The sequence below is a fragment of the Microcebus murinus genome, chromosome 1 (genome assembly GCF_040939455.1).
Source record: "Microcebus murinus isolate Inina chromosome 1, M.murinus_Inina_mat1.0, whole genome shotgun sequence".
Taxonomy (NCBI): domain Eukaryota; kingdom Metazoa; phylum Chordata; class Mammalia; order Primates; family Cheirogaleidae; genus Microcebus; species Microcebus murinus.
In genome coordinates this window covers 67,697,515-67,721,288 of record NC_134104.1, presented here as the reverse complement: position 1 = coordinate 67,721,288, position 23,774 = coordinate 67,697,515, and the positions used below count along the sequence as shown (strand labels likewise).

At 38.8% G+C, this 23,774-nt stretch overlaps 1 protein-coding gene across 12 annotated transcripts in view; it reads left to right on the top strand.

Moving 5' to 3' along the window:
- The first annotated feature begins 4,422 nt into the window (after positions 1-4,422).
- Positions 4,423-23,774, top strand: part of LRCH3 (leucine rich repeats and calponin homology domain containing 3) — a 118,728-nt gene continuing 99,376 nt past the window's right edge. For all 12 annotated transcript variants that reach the window (XM_012780409.2, XM_012780407.2, XM_076002435.1 and 9 more), the window contains exon 1: positions 4,423-4,782. In XM_012780409.2, coding sequence (XP_012635863.1) covers positions 4,521-4,782 — 262 coding nt within the window. In that variant the 5' untranslated portion in view covers positions 4,423-4,520. The remainder of the gene's footprint in view (positions 4,783-23,774) is intronic.

Below are 23,774 nucleotides of genomic sequence, written 5' to 3'. Positions count from 1 at the left end.
CACTCTGTTGTCTGGACTAGAGCACAGTGGCGTCATCATAGCTTGCTGCAGCCTTAAACTGGGATCAAGCAATCCTCCTGCCTCAGCCGTCAGAGTAGCTGGCACTTAAGGTGTGACCATGCCCAGCTCATTTTCTATTTGTAGAAACTGGGTCTTGCTACCTTGCTGAACTCCTGGCCTCAAGTGGTCCTCTTTACTTTGGTCTCCCAAAGTGCTAGGATTACAGGTGTGAGCCACCATGGACATCCTTAAAGTTCTTTTTGGATAGATCAATTTGGAGTTAGTCTGTTCTTGAAAATGATATCTCAATAAACCCAGAGCATTTATGACAAGAATTTTGAACTATTGTGGACCATTAATAAGGATTTAAAGATTTGCTTCAAAATTGTAGACTTCTAGGCCGGGCGCGGTGGCTCACGCCTGTAATCCTAGCACTCTGGGAGGCCGAGGCGGGCGGATTGCTCAAGGTCAGGAGTTCAAAACCAGCCTGAGCGAGACCCCGTCTCTACCATAAAAATAGAAAGAAATTAATTGGCCAACTAATATATATAATATAAAAATCAGCCGGGCATGGTGGCTTGTGCCTGTAGTCCCAGCTACTCGGGAGGCTGAGGCAGGAGGATCGCTTGAGCCCAGGAGTTTGAGGTTGCTGTGAGCTAGGCTGATGCCACGGCACTCACTCTAGCCTAGGCAAGAAAGCGAGACTCTGTCTCAAAAAAAATAAAATAAAATAAAAAAAATAAAACAAAATTGTAGACTTCTAATGTCTTTTTTCACACCTGCCATTACAGTTTATTTTCTACGTGAAATCTATAACAAAAAGCTTGATAAGGACAGGCGAGGTGGCTCACGCCTGTAATCCTAGCACTCTGGGAGGCCGAGGCTGGTGGATTGCTCAAGGTCAGGAGTTCGAAACCACCCTGAGCAAGAGCGAGACCCCGTCTCTACTACAAATAGAAACAAATTAATTGGCCAACTAATATATATAGAAAAAAATTAGCCGGGCATGGTGGCGCATGCCTGTAGTCCCAGCTACTCGGGAGGCTGAGGCAGGAGGATTGCCTGAGCCCAGGAGTTAGTTTGAGGTTGCTGTGAGCTAGGCTGATGCCATGGCACTCACTCTAGCCTGGGCAACAAAGCGAGACTCTGTCTCAAAAAAAAAAAAAAAAAAAAAGCTTGATAAAATAAGCAATGTGATGCCATTCTGACACTGAAATTACTTGTTCTGAGTATATTCAGATGAGGTGTACCAATGTCTAAAGATTATTAGAAAGCTATTTTCCTATAGTGTATGTAATTAATTTTCTTGTGTAAAGGTGTTTCTTTTGTTTTTTTTTTTTTTTTTGAGACAGAGTCTTACTTGCCCGGGCTAGAGTGCCATGGTGTCAGCCTAACTCACAGCAACCTCAAACTCCTGGGCTCAAGCAATCCTCTTGCCTCAGCCTCCCAAGTAGCTGGGACTACAGGCATGCCCACCATGCCCAGCTAATTTTTTCAATATATTTTTAGTTGTCCAGCGAATTTCTTTCTGTTTTTTTAGTAGAGACAGGGTCTCGCTCTCGCTCTTGCTCAGGCTGGTCTCGAACTCCTGAGCTCAAGTGATCCTCCTGCCTTGGCCTCCCAGAGTGCTAGGTGTATAAAGTTTTTAAAAGTCAAACATTAGTGCTTCTTTTTAAAGGAATAAGAAAGGAAAGGACCAAACATTTATTGAATATATTCAACAAGTCAGTTTCTGTGCTTTACATAGGAATAGAATGGGATTCACCTAGATTTTAATCCTACTGCTTCGAGTTTATAAAAGTGGAGTCTTAAAAGGAGTGATCATAATATGTTTTTAGTGAGTTGAAGGGGTAGGAGGAGAAGTTTAATTCTGCATGATATGAATGGTGGTGAGATGCAAAGCTGGAACGAGCTACTGAGATTTGAGTGAAACTTTTGCCCCTGGTATCAAATGAGTTAACTTTTGGCCTGTAAAATAAACAGGAAGAAATAGGGAAGTTCATTATATCAATTCCTAACACTGAATAGCCCCCACTGCCTAGTTTTTCAGCTTCTGCTCCCAGATCATAGAGCAGTGGCAGGATAAATTACCAATCACTGTAGCCCTTTTGCTTTCAGCCTGTTTGCAATTCTCTCATAGCACTTTTATTCATTACTAGACTCTTTGGTTAACTCCCAGAAAGATTCCATTTCCTAGATCTCATTCTTATAAGATGATGTCATCTACATTACGGAGAAATTTGAGGGAGTAGGGTGAGAATTCTCTCAGTCTACCTTTGTAGTTGAAACCCTAAATCCTTAAGAGGTCTTAAAATTAACTGTTCAATCTATCTTTCTTCCCATCCTTTCTTTACTTAGAACTTGTTCTCACATAATAATATATATAGCATCTTCATTTCCCTCCATATCCACAGGCCTTTCTTTTAGCTTTCAGATACCTACAGACAGGTACCTTCTCTTTAAAAGCTGATTCTTTTTCCTCTCCTATCAACTTTCTTCTGTTAGTAGAACCTATCTTCTATCTCTGCTGATTTCCACTCATCCTCACTATTTTTTAACTAATAATATCCTCAGCCCTAGGAGATGGATAATTATAGAGTTTAATATATTGAAGACCTTAAAATTTAGTCTCATAGACAAACATCAATTTATAAGCTTAGTTGAGAATTAGTATAGTATGTTGTCACTACAATGGGGTGTACATGCAGATAGGGAGAATGAGACATATTGCAGAGACTTTTTCAGAAGAACTTAGTGTTAATGTGGAATGTGATAAGCAATCAACTAAGATGACATAATGGTGCATTTAGAAAGCTACACCTGGCAACTAATTCTATAGCATTGTAGTTATTAATATGGAATATATGAATAGATTCTTAATCATTATAGTTGAAATTTCTCTATAAGATATAAAATGAAGCCCTGTTTTTAAATAGCTTATTTTCTAAGAATAACTAAATGATTTGAGGAATACCAGGATAAAAAAAAACAGTACATGCATTGGATAAATGTTGATAGGGATGACAAATATATCACCTGCCATTGTGACCCATGCTCATAACACACATTGATAATTTATCATGAAACTTGTTGCTGAAGAAACTAGAATGTAGTATTAAGAGTTTATAGAACAACTGTCTGGGCAGCTTTTCTTAATCACTTTGGCACAGAGAGTAAACATTTTTACAAACTCTTGCATTTAGGGGTTCAGGTTTCATTGAACAGTTGTGCCTTGGATGATGGGTAGGATCTCTCCAACCTTATTTTCTTTTGCTCTCTGACATGAACTTTCTATGGGCTTAATGTTCTCCACATGTACCATTATAAATCATATGTGGATGTGTTCATGCTGATCCATCTTCTAGTCTGGAATATTGCTCTCATCTTTCAGCCTGTCCCACTTCATAATCCTTCAGGTTTGATTCAAAACCTCATTCATCCATGATATATTAATAGATTTCTTTTCTCTGAACTCCTAAGGAATCTCTACCACCCTTATTTTGCCCTTTTTTTGTGGTCTCATTCTCTAGCTGAATTTGTCTGAATTCCACAATTGGGTTATAATTCTCTAGGTAAAGGACTCTTGTATTTCCCACAGAACTACTAGTTGATTAATAGTGAAATTACATCATATAGCAGGAATGGCTTCTTCAGTAAAACAGGCAAGAATATCTTAAGACCAGTTGTAATATAAATAAGGTCTAATTGGTTTAAAATGAAGTATTTTCCACTTTTTTTAAATCACTTGAATGGTTTCTATTTTTGTCTATTTCTTTAATCTACCTTTAATTCCCACATTTAGGTTATTATGGTTAGATCATTTTCGCTTGCTCAATTTTGGTTCCACACCGAAATTCAGGCTTTTATACTATTCATCCGGCATTATTCAACAACAATAAAATCTTTCCTCAAGAGCAGATACTATTGAAAATGTTTGTTTTCAGTATGAAGACGAACTATTTTATAAAAGCGTGGAAAAGTCTAAAAATATTTATATAACCCTTTCAATGAGAAATAAATACGGAGTTTGGAGGCAAATTAGCACGTCCCCCCCACCCAACCCTCGCCAGGCGCTAATAGTAAATCCATAAATCTCGATTTAGATCAGCCGATAATACAATGCCAGAAGTTGGGAAACGGTTTTAGGTAGTATTCCAAAGAGTCCCCTCTCACCGCCCAAGTTTCTGGCAGCAACAGTGTTAAGAAGGAATCCTTAATTTAATGCTTAAGCTAATCCTCTACCACTGGGAGAGGAAGGCTGTTTAAAAGATATTTTTGTAGAGGCATTTTAGAAATGCTACTGTGAGCTTAGAGTATGGGGCTGCTCCAGGTTTGAGAGATCAGTTTTAATTTCCCTTGAAAATCTCGATGCGGGCGGGGGCAAGGGCCCGGCTGCACTGAGGGGCACTGCAGCGCTGCCCGTCACGGGACCCGTCCGGGGTCTGTTAGCCCCTTTCCCCGCCCACCCATCAGTTCTGGCCGCGCATGCGCGGCGCTGGCGGAGAGTTGTCGGCTGGGAAATGGCGGCTGCGGGCTTATTAGCTGTTGCAGCGGCAGCGGAGTACTCCGGCCCAGTAGCGTCCGGAGGTAACCTCTCCGGTGTTAACTGCGGCCCAAGCCCTGGGGCAGGCCCTGGTCCTGGCCCAGGCTCGTGGAGCCGCTCTCTCGATCGAGCCCTGGAGGAGGCGGCGGTAACCGGGGTGCTGAGCCTGAGCGGCCGGAAACTGAGGGAGTTTCCCCGGGGAGCGGCCAACCACGACCTGACGGACACCACCCGGGCGGGTGAGCGGGGCGGGCGTGTCCCTGCCGGTGGAGACCCGGGCGCGGGGAGACCGTCCCAGCCGGGGGAGTGGGGAGTTGCGGGGGTAGTTACAGCACCTGGTCCCATAGGCTCTTGCTCCGGCCCTGGGTAACGGGGAGAAGCAGAGCGCCCCAGCCCATCCAGCCCTCTGGGCCTGCGGGCCGAACCCAGATCCTGGGACGAGGCGGCAGCGCTCCAGGAAGGGGACCAGAGGGAATTGATGGGTGGTTTTCTAGTCTCTGCTAGGATATCAGCTTCTCCGTCTGCTGAGATAGACCCTTGTCCCGCCCTGGTTTCTGTAGGCCCTTTCGGGTTTGGGATGCCAAATTGACTGTTAGCTAAAACGTAGCGCACTGTTAACAGAGTAGCAGGGATGTCTCTGGTCGCTGCATTGTCAGGGAAGGATCAATCCTAGGGTTTCTTGGTGTGTGTTTTTGTGGTTGCTTAAATGTGAGCCCGAACGCTGTAACTTCTTTCTCGTCCTCCATCTAGTTGACTTAACAAATAAACGTACTTGTAAAAAACTAGAGCCCACCTTCAGACTCCCACTACTTTTCCTCTCCTCCTGTCCTCCAAAAAAGTTGAGAGGAAGAAAACTACTTTAAAAAGATAGTCAACCATATTTATATTTGCTTTTCCTTTTTAAAAAGTTACTTTGCGTTATACATATTTTTGAACACAGGAAAGAGAATAAGGAATTAGGTGTTTTTTGGTTTTCTTAGTTGTAGGGAACAATGTCTGGTGATTGAGGTGTTCAACATACTGTTTCTCTTGTGTTTAAAGTATAAATTCCTCAGGGATTATATGAAAAAACTGAGTTTTTATCATGTTTTACACAAATACAAAGGAAAAAATCCATTAGACAGGTTTTTTATAATATGATGTAGTCAGATATTTTATTTTCGTATAGTGTTTTTGCAGCCAAAAAATGCAATACTTGGTGTTTTATATTTATTCCCTTTTATTTATTTAACAATCTTAGATTTAAAACTTTTCCTTTGTGCACTCATTAACGATTGGTAAGTATTACATATGATTGACTTATGTTGGAAAAATAAACAGAACTGTTACTTCAAGAAACTGTTCTTTCCAAAGAAATTATTGATATAATTTAAAATGGAAGAAATTAAATGCCTGTTTATTTAATCTCTTTTTGGAAACAGTTTTACAGAATATAATTTGTATTTTTTTAGTAAATGATTTAAATTAAATTTCTTCCTAATGTAAATATGACCAGACACTTGCCTTTTGTATGTGTTCTGATAGACAGCATCTAAAATTGTCATTCGTACCCAAAATGTCCTGATTTTGTTGAGGAGATGGCTATGTGGTATAGTGATTGCACATTGGTGGTGAGTCATTTCGTTATTACTACACAAAGCCTGAAGCTAAAGAACAAGTTGATTACAGGAGTCTATCTACTAGCTCATTATCTTACCTGCTTTTAAGTGTTTCTAGGGGCAGCCTGTTGAGCCTTTAGGAAATATTTTTATTAACTAACAAAACCTAAGGGCATTTATGAAGAATAATACATAATCCCAAAGAAGTTTTTCCTTACTGTGCTCTGAATTTTTAAGTTTGCTATTACCCACACTTTAATAGTTTTTTTTTTTTTAATTTTTTTTGAGACAGAGTCTCACTTTGTTGCCCAGGCTAGAGTGAGTGCCGTGGCGTCAGCCTAGCTCACAGCAACTTCAAACTCCTGGGTTCAAGCACTCCTCCTGCCTCAGCCTCCTGAGTAGTCGGGACTACAGGCATGCACCACCTTGTCCGGCTAATTTTTTCTGTATGTATTAGTTGGCCAATTAATTTCTTCCTATTTATAGTAGAGACGGGGTCTCGCTCTTGCTCAGGCTAGTTTTGAACTCCTCACCTTGAGCAATCCGCCCGCCTCCCAGAAAGCTAGGATTACAGGCATGAGCCACCACACCTGGCCTTAATAGTTTTTATATAAACCAAGTTTTTCGTTGGTTGACATTTTATCTGGTCAAAAGTGTACAAAATAAAAAGATGATAACAAGGTATTTTATAACCCATTAGACTAGATTCACTTGTAACATGTAGAAATATCACTTATATATAAAAAATCTTTGGCAGGCCCTGGTAATTAGTACAAAAACATGGTTCCAATTGTTTTAAACAGATCATTTAATGCTGATGACATCATTTATTGTTTTCTACTTGCTGTTCATTGTGTTAGGTGTTTTTAAAATACATTGCCTTGTTAAATACACACAGCAACTCATGGATTAAACATTATTAGCCCCCCCCTTACATGTAAAGAATCACTCAGAAAAAATCAAATAGCTAGTATTAGTGGTAGAATTTCAGCCTAAGTTCATCTAACTCTGTTTTTCCACTATGCTACACAGCCTCCCCATACACAAATAAGTTTTTTTTTTTTTTTTTTTTTTGAGACAGAGTCTCGCTTTGTTGTCCAGGCTAGAGTGAGTGCCGTGGCATCAGCCTAGCTCACAGCAACCTCACTCTCCTGGGCTCAAGCGATCCTTCTGCCTCAGCCTCCCAAGTAGCTGGGACTACAGGCATGCGCCACCATGCCCGGCTAATTTTTTATATACATATCAGTTGGCCAATTAATTTATTTCTATTTATAGTAGAGACGGGGTCTCGCTCTTGCTCAGGCTGGTTTTGAACTCCTGACCTTGAGCAATCCGCCCGCCTCGGCCTCCCAGAGAGCTAGGATTACAGGCGTGAGCCACCGCGCCCGGCCTCACAAATAAGTTTTATTATTCTCATTTTTACAGGTATTGGAAACCAAGGTTTAGAGATGTTCAATAATTTGCTCAAAGACCTGTGTCTAAAGGACAGAAGAGGGAGTATTAGCTAGGATTTTAACCTAGTTGAGATAACTTGGTAAAACCTGTAGCCTTTTATAGCAGGTACTTAGATTAGTTCAGACCCAGCTTATGGTAGCTAAGATGTTTTGCTTAGACCTTATAGAAAATTAAAGCCTAGTAAAATTATTTGAATGCTAAGTTGCCTCAGACTGTTTTCTCATAATATGTAGAATGTACATGGAAGAGCTATTGTCCGTCAAGAGTTTACATCCTAGGAAACAGCACATATTATTACCCATATTGTTTATAATTAGTCATGATTAGAATTTATCAGGAACGTTTTCTTGAAGTTTTCTGTCCTATTTATTTAAAGACACAGATCTTTAGGAAAAGGGAAATACTTATTTAGGAATGGGTGACTTGATCCAGAGAACAAGGAAAATCTTAGAAGAAATCACAGAAGACTCCTTGGAGCAGAAAGGATATAACTTGCATGTGGGTAGGCAAAAATGAGAAGGAAAACCATTCCTTCCAGGCAGTGATGGACAGCAGGTAAAAAGTTTTAGAGTATAGGGAACATTAGTCAATTTTGCCAGTCCATCATCCATTCTCCTGTTGTCTGATAATAATACCCCAATTTTCCTAGGGAACCACCCCTCTAAATTACATGAATCCCACCCTGACACAGGGTATGCACATGACTCATACCTAGCTAATGGCCAATCATTATAGTCCATTGCTCTGGCTATAGTGATTGTTCAGAGAGATGAGTGCATTTTCCAGTCAGCACATGAGTGTTAACTCTGAATTTTTTGTTTAACTGTTGAGAAGGAAGCATGCTTTGAGCCCTGGGCTTGCTGAGAAAATAGAATGTGAGCCTAGAGCTTACCAATAAATGGAAAACAGAGCCCAAAGGTAGAAAGAGTGAGACCAAGTTCTAATGACAGTGTTTGAACCTTTGGATCAATAGTCATGCCTATAGTTAGTGCTATCTCTGGACTTTAAAATTATGTGAGATGGTAAATTCCTTTTTCTGCTTAAGTTGAATAGACCCTTTTAGAAAAAGGTTCTTGCTCTAATGCCCAGGTTGGAGTTTAGTGGCCAGATCATAGCTTACTGTAACCCTGAATTCCTGGACTCAAGTGATCCTCCTGACTCAACCTCCCCAGCTAATCCGTGTGTGTGTGTGTGTGTGTGTGTGTGTGTGTGTGTGTATACACAATGGGATCTTGTATTGCCCAGGTTCATCTTGAACTCCTAGCCTCAAGTGATCCTCCTGCTTTGGCCTCCCAGGGGGCTGGGATTACAGGAGTGAGCCACTGTGTCCAGCTGAGTAGAACTTTTTAATACAAATGAAATGTCCTAACTAGCACAGTGAGACTGCTGTTGATAATGTTGTGGTGAGACCAATTTTGTCAGAATAAATGATTGGAATAGAGATTGTAAGAGCTGCCTTTCACATACAAGGAACCTAATTGCTGATAGGTTTAGAAACAGGTTCAGCATTCATTCAACAGACCTTTATTGACTGAGGGACTTTGGCACTTGTTGGTATGCAAAGACGACCAAGACATTTCCTCCCCTCAAAGAACTCAAGGTAGGCGGGGCACAGTGGCTCATACCTGTAATCCTAGCACTTTGGAGGGCCAGGGTAGGAGGATTACTTGAGGCCAGGAGTTCAGGACCAGCCCAGGCAACACAGCAAGACCTCATCTTCGCAAAAAATAAAAAAATTAGCCAGGTATGGTGGTGTATACCATAGTCCCAGCTACTAAGGAGGCTGAGGCAGGAGAATTCATGAGCCCAGGAGTTTGAGGTTGCAGTGAGCTACAATGATGCCACTGCACACTAGCATGGGCAACAGAGTAGGATTCTGCCTCAAAAAAAAAAAAAAAAAAAAAAAAAAAAAAAAAAAAAAAAAAAAAAAAAAAAAAAAACAAAACTCAAGGAATCTAGTGGGGAGATATAGCAAAATTTTTATGTTATAGGCATTATGCAGGTAATGTAGGGGAAATAAAAATGAAAAATGAGGCCTCATAGTATTTCGAAATCTAGGTGGGCACAGTGTCTCACACCTATAATTCCAGTACTTTGGGAGGCAGAGGCAGGAGGATTGCTGGAGGCCAGGAGTGAGAGACCAGCCTGTGTAACATAGCAAGACCCTCATCTCTATAAAAATTTTTTTTTTAAATCTGGTAATCTGGTTGAGTGGCTGCCGTAATAATTGAAACCTATGAGGGCATGAAAACCTGGAAAACTGAGACCATACTGGAAAATGAAAATGTACAATTGCTGATTGACTTTATTAAAAAAATAAAGGACAGGAGTCAAAGATAATCATTAAACTTGGGGTACTAGAAAGATGGTAGTGCTATTGTTTATAATAGTAACTAACATTTATTGAGCTCTTAACATAGTCTAGGTATTGTGCTATGTATATATATAAAACATGAACATACAAAACTGTTGTGAATTGTAAGTACTATTTTTGACCCCATTTTACACATGAGAAAATTGAGATTCAGCAGATTAATTTGATCAAGTTTTCACAGTAAGAACTGAGATTCAATTCAGATATATCTGATTCTAAAAGTTATGTTTTTGGTCACTAAGTGATACTGAGAAAGAAGTTTGGTTCATACAGTTTCTTTGGTTTGCCTAATGTCTTTAAAGGGTTGGTAGTACATCTAGTTAATCGTGTGTGGCACATAGAAACTTAAATCTAGAGCTTTACAGTGTAGAGTGAAGTTAGGGCTAAAGCATGAATTAAAGAGTCATAGTGAGAGTTTATAAGATTCTTAGAGAAAGAGTGTATAGAGTGGAAAAACTGGTCACTGACAACTGTGGGGTATGCAGATATTTTAAAAGTGGGAAGAGGAATCAGCCTGAAAAAAACAAATGGAAACAAGATTCAGAAAGTAGGCCTGTACTAGAATTCATGAAATCCTAAAACCAGAAGGAACCATAGTAACCGAAGTTATCTCGCAAATGAGAAGCATTCTCAAGTTAAATAATGCCCGTATATGGGGAGGTGATGCTATTTGACCCCAGGCAACTATGATTGAAGCTTTAAGAAACCCTTTCTGAATGGAAGACAGAAAATAAGAAACCAAAGACTCAACACTGGGGAGAAGTCTACAGTAATTGAGGGCAGGATGAGTGTGTGGATGTGTGTTTTTGTATTGGTGGGGGTGGGGGGATTGGAGGAGGGACTAAAATTATACACACACAAAAAAAGAAAACAGATTGAGATGTAGTAACAGGTGAGCCAAGGTAATGCGGTGTTATTGAAAGCACGAGAGTTGAGACTTTTAAGAAATTAATGCTTATTTCCTAGGTAGGAAAATGAGGATTGTTAAAATGCCATTTAATTTTTCAAGGATGCAATCTATAACCCACAAAATTATGGTTTTGTTATTTTTAGAAATACAGACTAGAGAGCTAGGTCTTAAGTGGAAATTGTGTTTTTCTTGGATCCTTATTTATGTATATTTTGTAGCAGTCACAGTATATATATTATGAATTTTTCTAGAACTGTGCTGTCCAGTATGGTAGCCACTAGTCATAGGTGGTTATTAAAATCAAAATTATTTAAAATTAAAATTTGTGCCATATTAGCACATTGGACAGACCTACTGTCTGTCATATTGGATAGCACAGATGAAAGAACCTGGAAAAGGCTCATCACAGAAAGTTATTTTGGACAGTGATGTTGGTGCATAATATCTTGAATAGGATTGAAATATTCATCTGTATTTATTTTAGAAATCATACTTTTAAAGTAGTTTTACTATGTCCATGAAGACAGCCACCATGATGACTAGAGCTGAAAAGAGTGTTAAATAATGGTTGATCTGGGTTTGGTGGCTCAGACCTGTAGTCCCAGTGACTTGGGAGGCTGAGATAGGAGGATTACTTGAGCCCAGGAGTTTGAAGCTGCAGTGAGTATGATCATGCTAGTGTACTCCAGCTTGAGCAACAGAGCAAGACCCCATCTCATAAATGAATGAATGAATGAATAAATAATGAGAGAGCAGAGGTAAAGGGAGAAGGTAGCAGCAGATGGGGGCTAAATCATAATCACAAGATTCTTGCAGGCATCTCATGGCTGGGTAGAATATATATTTTTTTCTTTTAGAAATTGAATCTTATTAACAAAGACTGCCTTTAAGCATATCTTGTTTGTTAATAGAAGTGTTAACTATATATTCGACACATTTACCATCCACTGAGTATTATGCATTCAAATCAGGAAGCGTCTTCTAGGGCCTTAGAAATGAAGAAAGTAGAAAACAATAAAATTAATTTTATTTGAGTAAATCAGACTGGTTCCATTTAGTAGACATCGAAAATTATTTCTTCTGATATTAAGAGTTGTACATACTTACTGGAGTACAAAAAGTTAAAGAAGACAGCAAAATATCACTCATAATTCCACTATCAGAGATAATTAGTACTGAATATTGGTTTGAAATCTTTCATTTTCTTCATGATTATATACATTCTCACTATTTTTTAATTTGAAGAATGGGATCATATAAAGGCTGTTCTGTTACCAATTTGTTTTTTGCTACGAGATACAACATCAGAAAATAGGATGATGATTTAGGATGATTTTTAATGGGTACACAGCCCACCGTATATGCTTGTTTTAATATGAGTTTATGGCTTTTGAGTTACCAACCATGAAAGGAAACAAAAATAAGTTTCTATAATATTCTGTTGATTTTCTATAATCTACTCCCCATGCATATCTCAGTTTCAGAAGTATGGATATAATACTGTATATAATACTCTTTGTAACCAAGCTTCTATGGAAATATGCATTCAGAATTCATATGTGGGATGTGGAGAACATATCTCAAGAAGCAATAACATTTATAACTTTATAACTCCCCCTCTTGTAACTGTAACTTGTGTTGGAAATAAAAAATCTATATCTCATCCACATACTTCTTCCTTTCTTTTCTGCTTCAGAAACAAGCACAAGTCTTATATTGTACTGACAAAATGGGAAAGAGACTTAGGAGGTAAAAAGGATTGTTACTTATCTCTTTCTCTCTCACACACACACACACACACACACACACACACACACACACACACACTTTATAAAGAGAGACACAGACTCTTAGGGAAACCATGGCTGTTGGATATAAAGGTATCTGAAGTAAGGGAATCTGTAGTTTCAGGGGGAAAACCACACTGAACTATACTGGGATTGTTTTTTAAAAAAGAAAGAAAAACAGTAGGATAGTGCCTTCAGGAGGGGTGAGAAGATGAGTCATAGATGACCACAAAATCAATGTTGAGACTAGATGAATAGCAGCAGTGTTGGGGCCAAGGATTTCCTAGGTTCCAATTCCTTTTACAGTGGGTATGTTTGGGTGGTTAATGTTATCTCATAAAAACATAAAATGTAACTTTTAGGTAGTATAGTAATTACATGTTTATAATTCTTTTCAGTTCATTTGTAAAACAGTTATTCCACTCATGCTTGGGAAAATGTATGGTAAACGTAATTCACACAAAGGAATATTATTTTGAATTCCTAAAGTACCCAGCAATATCAAATGCAATGCTACTAATTTTAGAATCAAACTAGTCCTAAATTTTAAGGTATTTCCTTACTCACTTTTAACTTTCTTCTTTGTTATTCTAAGTTTCTAGATTTTTATTGTTTGAAGTAAGTCTTAGAACAAGGATTTAAACTACAAAAAAAGGTGATAGATTTATCCATTAAAAACAGGTTTTTAAAAAATGATTTGCATATCATAGAGTGAAAAGATAAGCCACAGCATAAGAGAAGATTTCCAATAAATACAGCAGATTATATCCATAATATGTATATATGTCCTATAAACAAGTAAGAAAAATGCAACCCGGTAGAAAACTGAGAAAACACTGGAACTGATACTTTACTAAAGAGGAATTCCAAATGAATATTTGAAAAGGTGTTCAACCTCATTAATAATCAAGAGAATGGAAAATAAAACCATATTGTGGGACTACTTTAAAAGCTGATAATAAGCACTGGATAGAATGTGATGCAATAGGGACACTTTTATAATGCTGATGGAAGTGTGAATTGGTGCATTTGAAAAATAGTTTGGCAGTAACCAGTACGGTTAAAAATGTACATATTCTATGACCCAGAAATTGTACTCTGAGATATATATACCCCAGATAAACTTGTGTATATATATGTCAGGATATATGTATAAGAACATCCATAACATTATTCATATTAGACAAAATAGAAACTACTGAAGTGATGATCATCAATATAATGGATAAATCAATTGTGGTAAATGTATATGATTTCACAGCAGTGAAAATGAAAGTTCAAAAACAGAAAAAGCCGTACATAAGTGCTAAAATTATAAAGAAAAGCAAGGAAATGATTACCATAAAAATCAGGATAATGGTTACCTTTGGGAGAGAAGGAAAAAGTTGTGACGGAAAGGGGGATGGGGATGTATTTCTGAAGTACTGGAAATATTCTGTTCTGTAACCTACGTGGAGATTATGTGATTGTTCACTTCTTTTTTTAAATTGTACATTTATATTTTACTCACTTTTCTTCATGTATGTTCTATTTATTTAGGCTAACTTCTTCATTGTTAACTCCTGTATTTCTCGTAGCACCTCTTGTTTTCGACCTTCTCTTTTCCTTTTCTTCTTCCTACCTCCCTACCATCCCTTCTTCCAGTTAGGCATTTCTTTTATTTTGCTTCTTTAATACTCAGTGCACATTTTTCTATTGTCACAATGAACAATACTATCGTTTCTCCTACTAGATTGGCAGCTCCTTGAAGGAAATATATTAGTTTTCTTTTTTTTTTTGAGACAGAGTCTCGCTTTGTTGCCCAGGCTAGAGTGAGTGCTGTGGCGTTAGCCTAGCTCACAGCAACCTCAAACTCCTGGGCTCAAGCAATCCTACTGCCTCAGCCTCCCGAGTAGCTGGGACTACAGGCATGTGCCACCATGCCTGGCTAATTTTTTCTACATATATTAGTTGGCCAATTAATTTCTTTCTATTTATAGTAGAGACGGGATCTCGCTCTTGCTCAGGCTGATTTTGAACTCCTGACCTCGATCAAACCACCTGCCTCGGCCTCCCAGAGTGCTAGGATTACAGGTGTGAGCACTGCGCCCGGCCTATATTAGTTTTCTATTGCTGCATAACAAGTTATTATAAATTTGGCAGCTTAAAACAACACCTATTTATTATCTTGCAGTTGGGAGCCTGGACTCAGCTGAGTTATCTACTCAGGATCTCACAAGGCCAATATTAATGTGGTGGCAGGATGGGCTCTTATCTGGAGGCTTTGGGGAAGATTTTGCTTCTAAGCTCATTGAAGTTTTGGCAGAATTCAGTTCCCTGTGGTTATAAGACTAAGGTGACTATCTCCTTGCTTGTTATCAGCCTAGAGCCACCTGTATTCCTTACAACGTGGCTCCCTCCATCTTTAAGCCAATAATGGTGTGTTGGACCCTTGCCTTTACAATCTCTCTGACTTCCTTTTCTGCTGCCATCCAATGATTCATGTGTGGGGATTGGGTTTATTGAGATTGTCTTTCTTTTGATTAATTCTAAAGTCAACTGATTTGTAAACTTAATTATATCTGCAAAATCCCTTCTTTCACATAAGGAAGATAATTAGGGTATGATATCCTGTATTCACAGTCCTAGGGATTAGAGTGGTGTCTTAGTCCATTTTATGCTGCTGTAACATCATATTGCATGCTCAGTAATTTATAATGAACAGAAATATTTTTATTTCATAAAAATAATAGTTGTGAAGGCTGGGAAGTGCAAGATCAAGGGGCCGGCATCTGGCAAGACCTTCTTGCTGCATCATAGCATGACAAAAGCATCACATATCAGAAGGGCATATATATATAGAGAGAGAGAGAGAAAGCAAAAGGAGGCCAACCCATTCCCATGATAATGGCATCATTTTATTCATGAGGGTGGAGCTCTCATGATCTAAACACTTCTTACAGGTCCCACCTCTTAATACTGTTTCAGTGACAACTAAATTTCAACATGAATTTTGGAGGGGTCAAACATTCAAATCATGGCTTTCTGCCCCTGGCCCTCCAAGACTCATGTCCTTCTCACATACAGGATATGTTAGTTTCATTTCAATATTCCCTAAAGTCTTAACTCATCCCAGTATCAACTCAAAATTCCAAAGTCATCTAGATCAGATATGGAGGAGACGCAAGGCACGATTTGTCCTGAAGCAAATTCCTCTCCAGTTGTGAGCCTGTGAAATAAAAACAAGTTACCTGTTTTCAAAATACAATGGTGGGACAGGCATAAGATGCACATTCCTATTCCAAAGGGAGAAACAGACAAGAAAAAAGGAATAACTGTTCCTAGGTATGTCCAAAACACAACAGAACAAACAGCATTAAATCTTAAGGCTCTAAAATAATCTCTTTTTTCCACTCTATATTCCACCTTTTGGGCACACTCTGATAGGGGTTGGACCCCCAAAGGCCTTGGATAGCCCTATCCCTAGTGATTTGCTTGGCACAGCCCATGAAGCATGCTTGTACTCTTCCAGGCTGGTGTTGCACACTGGTAGCTTTACACTTCTGGGGTCTTAGGGGTGACCCTGCCCCTGCAATTTTACTAGGCATTGTCCTAGTAGGGACTCTCTTCAGTTCTTTGCCTGGGCCCCTAGGCTCTCTGAAGCATCATTTGGAATCTAGATTGATGCTGCCTGGTCCCACAGCTACTGCACTCTGCATGTCTGCAGAATCAGCACCATGTGGATGCTGATTGTACCCTCCCTCAGAGCAGCAGCATAAGCTACACCTGGGTCTGCTTAAGCCACAACTGGGGCAGCAGTGGGACACTGCACCAGAATGTGTGAGCAGAGACTCAAGGCTGTGCAGGACAGTGAATGCTGATTTTCCTCTAGCACTCTGAGCTACTCTCTTAGGGCTGTCTTTAAGCTGTCTGAAATGCTCCGGGGACATTTTCCCATTGTCTTAGTGAATAGCACCTGTCTTCCTTCTAGTCATGTTAATCCATTTATCAAAGAGTCACTAGACACACCTTTAGTGTGTGTTCTATATATGGCAAGGCTGAAAATTTTCCAGATCTTTATGTTCTGCTTTCTATTCAAATTATAGATCCTATTTCTACATCATTTCTCTCTTTTCTCAGTTTATTATATGCAATTTTAAAAAGCCACATGGCCCACTCAGTGCTTTGCTGTGTACAAATTTCTTCCAACAAATATCCTAGTTTGTCCAGATAGCCTCATTCATTGCTCTTAAATTCTACCTTCCATAACGCCTCCAGATATGCACACAATTCAGCCAAGTTCTTTGCTACTTTATAACAAGAATGGCCTTTCCTCCAGTTTCTAATGCCTTTTCTCATATCCGTAGGAGACCTCGTAAACATTGATCGCATGATAACATTCACATTTCTACCAGCATGCTGGCTGTGACTACTTAAGTAATCTCTAAGAAGATTCTGACTTTCCCTACAGCTCTTCTCTTTTGCAAGCTCACCAGAATCACCCTTAATGCTCTGTTTATGTCACTAGAGGCTTTTTCTAGCCTGTTCCTCTAAATTCTTCCAGGCGCTGCCCATTATTCAGTTCCAAAACCACTTCCACATTTTCAGGTGTTTGTTATAGCAACTCATCACTCCTGTGGTACCAATTTCTGTCTTAGTCCATTTTGTGCTGCTGTAACAATACCTCAGACTGTGGTTTATAATGAACATAATTGCTCACAATTCTGGAGACTGGATGTCCAAGATCGAGAGCCCAGCATCTGGTGAGGGCCTTCTTGCTGCATCATAACATGGCAAAAGACATCATACAGCAGAAGAGCAAAGAGAGGGAAAGAGAACAAGAAGGGGGAAGCCACTCCCAAAATAATGGCATTAGTCCATTTATGAAATAGTAGCCCTCATGACCTAAACATCTCTTAAATGTTCCACCTCTTAATACTGTTACAATGACAATTGAATTTCAACATGAGTTTTGGAGGGGACAAACATTCAAATCATAGCAGATAGGAAAGCTTGCATGGTCATTTTAGGATTCCACTTACCATAGCAGGTTCTGTTTTACTATCTTTTTATTGTACAACACAACACCCAGTATAATGCCAAATGCCTTTTGAGTGTTTATTTAAGTGACAAATAAAAATTTTATATATTTATGGTATACAACATGTTGTTTTGATATATGTATACATTGTGGAATGGTTAAAACAAGCTAGTTACCATACGCATTACCTCATAGATGTTTTTTCTGGTTAGAATGCTTAAAGTCTACCCTCAGCAATTTTCAAGTATATAATATGTTTTTATTAACTGTAGTCACCATGATATACAATAGATCTCTTGGACTTATTCTTCCTAACTGAAATTTTAGATCTTTTGACCAATATCTCCCCAATCCCTCCACCCCCACTCTCTGGTGGCTACCATTTTACTTTCTGCTTCTGTTAATTTGACTTTTTTAGATTCACATATAAGTGAGATGATACAGTATTATGTGCCTGGTTTATTTCACTTAACATAATGTCCTCCAGGTTCTTCCATGTTATCATAAGTAGTAGCATTTCCTTCTTTTTAAAGGCTGACTAGTATTTTTTTTTTTATTAATTTTTTTTTTGAGACAGAGTCTCACTCTCTTGCCTGGGCTGGAGTGCTGTGGTGTCAGCCTAGCACACAGCAACCTCAAACTCCTGGGCTCAAGTGATCCTCCTGCCTCTGCCTCCTGGGTAGTTAGCACTCGCCACCATGCCTGGCTAATTGTTTCTATTTTTAGTTGTTTGCCTAATTTTTTTCTATTTATAGTAAAGACAGGGTCTTGCTCTTGCTCAGGCTGGTCTTGAACGCCTGAACTCAAGCAATCCTCCCACCTCAGCCTCCCAGAGTGCTAGGATTACAGGTGTGAGCCACCGTGCCTGGCCCTGAGTAGTAGTATGTTGTGTGTATATACACCACATACTCTTTATCCATTCATCTGTTGATGGACACTGAGGTTGATTCCATATCTATAATGAATAATTGAATAATGCTACAATGAACATGGAAGTACAGATAGCCCTTCAACATACTGATTTCATTTCCATTTGATATATATACCCAGTATTGGGATTGCTGGATCATATGTGGTAGTTCTAATCTGAATATTTTGAGGAATCTTCATACTATTTTTCTTAATAGCTGTACTAATTTCCATTCCTACCAGTAGTATATAAGGATTACATTTTCTGCACATCCTCACACTTATCTTTTGTCTTTTTAGTAATAGCCATTCTAACAAGTGTGCGATATCTCATTGTGATTTTAATTCGTATTTCCCCAACGATTAGTGATGTTGAACATGTTTTCATATATCTGTTGGCCATCTATATATCTTCTTTTGAAAAATGTCTATTTGGGTCTTTGGCCCAATTTTTTAAATGGGTTATTTGTTTTCTTGCTATAGAGTTTCATATATATTTAGATACTAATTCCTTATCAGTTATATGGTTTGCATATATTCTCTCTCATTCTGTAGGTTGTCTCTTCACTCTGTTGATTATTGCCTTTGCTGTGCAGAAGTTTTTTTAGTTTGATATAATTGCATTTATCTATTTTTGCTTTTGTTGCCTGTGCTTTAGGGATCACATCCAAAAAATCATTCCCCAGACCAGTGTCATGAAATTTTTCCCCCTATGTTTTCTTCCAATAGTTTTATAGTTTCAGGTCTTACATTTAAGTCTTTGATACATTTTGAATTAATTTTTGTATATGGTAGAAGATAACAGTCTAATTTTTATTTTTTTATTTTTTTTTATTTCGGCATATTATGGGGGTACAGATTTTAAGGTTTCAATAAATGCCCATTTCCCCTCATCCCCCCAACAGTCTAATTTTATTCTTGTGTATGTGGATATCCAGTTTTCTCAACACCATTTATTAAAGAGACTGTCCTTTCCCCATTGTGTATTCTTGGCAACTTTGTCAAAAATCACTTGACCATAAGTGTGTAGATTTATTTCTAAGCTCTCTGTTTTGATCCATTGGTCTTTGTGTATGTTTTTATGCCAATACCACACTCTTTCAATTATTGTAGCTTTGTAAGTAGACTCTGAAATCAGGTAGTGTGATGCTCTCACTTAGTTCTTTTTGTTGAAGATTGCTTTGGCTATTTGGAGTTTGTTGTGATTCCATGTGAATTTTAGGATTGTTTTTTCTATTTCTGTGTAAAATGTCATTGGAATTTTGATAGGTTGCATTGAATCTTTAGATGTCTTTGGGTAATAGGGGTATTTTAACAGTATTAATTTTTCCAAGCCATAAATATGAGACAACTGAATTCTGTGTAAAGGGGTTTAATGGGGACCTTTGGGGTTTCGATGATATAGTAGAATTCAATCAGAACATTCTCAAGGATAATACTAGTGAGTATGCTTCCCTTTGGTTGTCAAAAAGTGAGGCATTCAGATCCTTTTTGTTAACAATTGGTGTCATAGAGGATACGAGCGATGATGTTACTGTACTAAGAGTGGTGCCCCAAAATATAACCAGAGTCAAAATTACAATTTCTAGGTCTTTGAAAAATTTCAAAAATGGTTCCTTGATTTGCTAATAAAAGGAATAAAACAAAATTTAAACCCCTTATAGTGAAGTAGGCTCTCCCTGTTGTTCAATATTTACAACTTTTACAATTATGCAAGTCTCAGTTGTTTAAGGAGAATCTCTTAGCCTGTTAACATGGTGATGCTTCTTTTAGCCTAATAAATTTGTGGTTTCTGTCCATGTGTATCAAGTGACAGTCTGTAGCCTATTGGTTAGTGGCACTTAAAAAAAAAATGCTGGCCAGGCACGGTGACTCACGCCTGTAATCCTAGCACTCTGGGAGGCCAGGGTGGGCCGATTGCTGGAGCTCAGGAGTTCAAAACCAGCCTGAGCAATAGTGAGACCCCCGTCTCTACTATAAATAGAAAGAAATCAATTGGCCAACTAATATATATAGAAAAATTAGCTGGGCATGGTGGCGCATGCCTGTAGTTCTAGCTACTCGAGAGGCTCAGGCAGCAGGATTGCTTGAGCCCAGGAGATTGAGGTTACTGTGAGCTAGGCTGATGCTATGGCACTCACTCTAGCCTGGGCAACAAAGTGAGACTCTGTCTCAAAAAAAAAAAAAAAAAAAAGTGCATTCCTGGGTCTGACCCCTAGAGAGTCTTCAGGAGATCTGGGGTGGGGTCCATTAAGCTACATTTAATTTTATTTTTTTATTGGTTTTTATTGATCTTTTATTTTATTTATTTTTTTTAGTGTATTATGGGGGTACAAGTGTTAAGGTTACATATATTGCCCATGCCCCTCTCCCCCCTCGAGTGAGAGCTTCAAGCATGTCCATCCCCCAAACGTTGCACATCTTACTCATGGTTGTACATTAAGCTACATTTTAAACAAGCACCCTGGTGGTGCTAGGTGCAGGTGGTGAAGAACCATTTGAGAAACACTTCCTTAGAATTTGCTACTTTACTCTAAAATTTATTTAGGAAAGGATAGTAACTTTCCACATTCTATAGCATACCATGTGGATTCACAGGATCCCATGAGAAATGGAATTTCAGACCTATCCCAGAATTAGAATCTGCATTTGCATTACAGCCTGAGAAATCACTGCTCTAAAGTTAATCAGGTAATGGTTCTTTTTCTAGAGGATCTCCGAGGCAAGTAAATAGTTGGCACCAGTTAGTCTAACCCCATACAACATAGGGTGACCAAATTGAATGTTTTCAATACCTGTCTATTTTCAAAAAGGCTTCATTTTGAGGGTACAGTAAGCAAAGAAGAAAGTTATGACACCAGTTACCTTGTTTCTAGGATACAATGTGCTGGGCACATCGTGGATATGTATATGGCAAGAGTTAAATGTGATGTTAGCAAGTCCTTTTAGACTGTGCCTTGCCTCTGGAGGACCCCTACCTAAGTTACACTGGAATAGTAAAAAAGCCTTTGTATGTTACCCTTTTGGGTTTGGTAAAGGATCCACAGTGCAGAAATTGTAGTGTGTATCCAGAGCTCAATTGTCTTAAGTTAGCTTGTCCCTAATGCATTCCTAAGGATTGGAGCTTTCTGCCCCCCAAATTGTTATACAAGAAGCAAGGCTCTATTTCTCCTTAGTATATTTGCATTTTGTTGTTGCTTTCTCTCTTTTTAGAGACAAGGTCTCGCTCTATTGCTCAGGCTCATAGCTCACTGCAGCCTTGAACTCCTGGGGTCAGTGCCTCTTCTGTAGCTGGGACTATAGGCATGTGTCACCATGCCTGGCTCATTTTTTAATTTTTTTGTAGAAATGGGGTTCTCACTGTGTTGCTCAGACTGATCTTGAGCCACCTGGCCTCAAGTGAGCCTCTTGCCTTGGACTCTCAAAGCATTGGGATTACATGTGTGAGCCTCCACACCTGGCCCCTAATGACTTTCTAGCATAACTTGAGGTATTTAAACTAATATACAAAGCAATTTAACAGCCATTACTTAAATTTAAGGTAAAATAATTTTGTTATCCAGAATAAGTAATATTGATTTTTTTTTTTTTTTTTTTTTTTGAGACAGAGTCTCACTTTATTGCCCAGGCTAGAGTGAGTGCCGTGGCGTCAGCCTGGCTCACAGCAACCTCAATCTCCTGGGCTCAGCGATCCTACTGCCTCAGCCTCCCGAGTAGCTGGGACTACAGGCATGCACCACCATGCCCGGCTAATTTTTTGTATATATATTTTTAGTTGGTCAATTAATTTCTTTTTACGTTTGGTAGAGACGGAGTCTCGCTCAGGCTGGTTTCGAACTCCTGACCTTGAGCGATCCGCCCGGCTCGGCCTCCCAAAGTGCTAGGATTACAGGCGTGAGCCACCGCGCCCGGCCAGTAATATTGATTTATTTCATCAAATCTGTGCCTGTCTGAGCAATTGTGGCCTTTGCAGAATCAATAAATTCTTTGCTGTCTTACATTATGTTGCCTTGTCCAAAAGGCAGTTCTTTACATTTCCAGGTTCTAGGCATAACTCATAACTTTCCATTTTTCTTAACTTATTGTGTAATTATTATCATTAGGGTATGTATCAACGTTTTGAATTATTTTTATTCTCATGTATGTTTTTTGGAGGAAGAAGCTTTACCGCAACATGACAACTATGTCACCGCTGCAACTTCACAGTAATGTTGTATTCAGGTTTCTTTCTTTTTTTTTTTGAGACAGAGTCTCACTTTGTTGCCCAGGCTAGAGTGAGTGGTATGGCGTCAGCGTAGCTCACAGCAACCTCAAACTCCTGGGCTCAAATAATCCTGCTGCCTCAGCCTCCCAAGTAGCTGGGACTACAGGCATGTGCCACCATGCCTGGCTAATTTTTTCTATATATATTAGTTGGCCAATTAATTTCTTTTTATTTATAGTAGAGACGGGGTCTTGCTCTTGCTCAGGCTGGTTTCAAACTCCTGACCTTGAGCAATCGGCCCACCTCAGCCTCCCAGAGTGCTAGGATTACAGGCGTGAGCCACCACGCCTGGCCGTATTCAGGTTTCTTAGTACATTTTCCAAATGTGAACAAATATAGAAACACACTGAGATAATAACAAAAACCTGATCATTTATTTTCCCTTGGGAAAAACAAGAAAAACCAAAAAACCCAACTATTGTTCTTTATTGCAAATGCTGAAATTATTGTCTTGAACTACAAATCCTAGACCTGGTCTACCAATATACAGTTGTGTTGGCCACACCATAGCTTACCCCCATAATTTTTTTCTTTTTAACTGAATAGCTTCCTGTTACTTTTTAGAAATCATTTGGAGTGAAGAGGGGTTAAAATGCTGATAATAATATGAAGACATTTTATTCAAAATTTTATTGAATACTTAAAAAAATTATAATGATTTCCACCCCAAGAAAATAAAGGAATAAAAATTGCAGGAGATAATTAGAAGGCAGGGAGCATGAGTAAGACTCAGAAAAATAGCCCCTATCTTTTCCCATTATAATTTTTTGACCTTTCAATCTTAAGATCTGAAGAAAATCCAGTCCAGTGAGATGCAGAGGACTAGCATACCATAGTTAACTAACCTATAATCCCTATGCATCTTAAAAGGTAACATTTAGTGAGAGTCTCTATGTCTGAAGAAGTAATTTAAT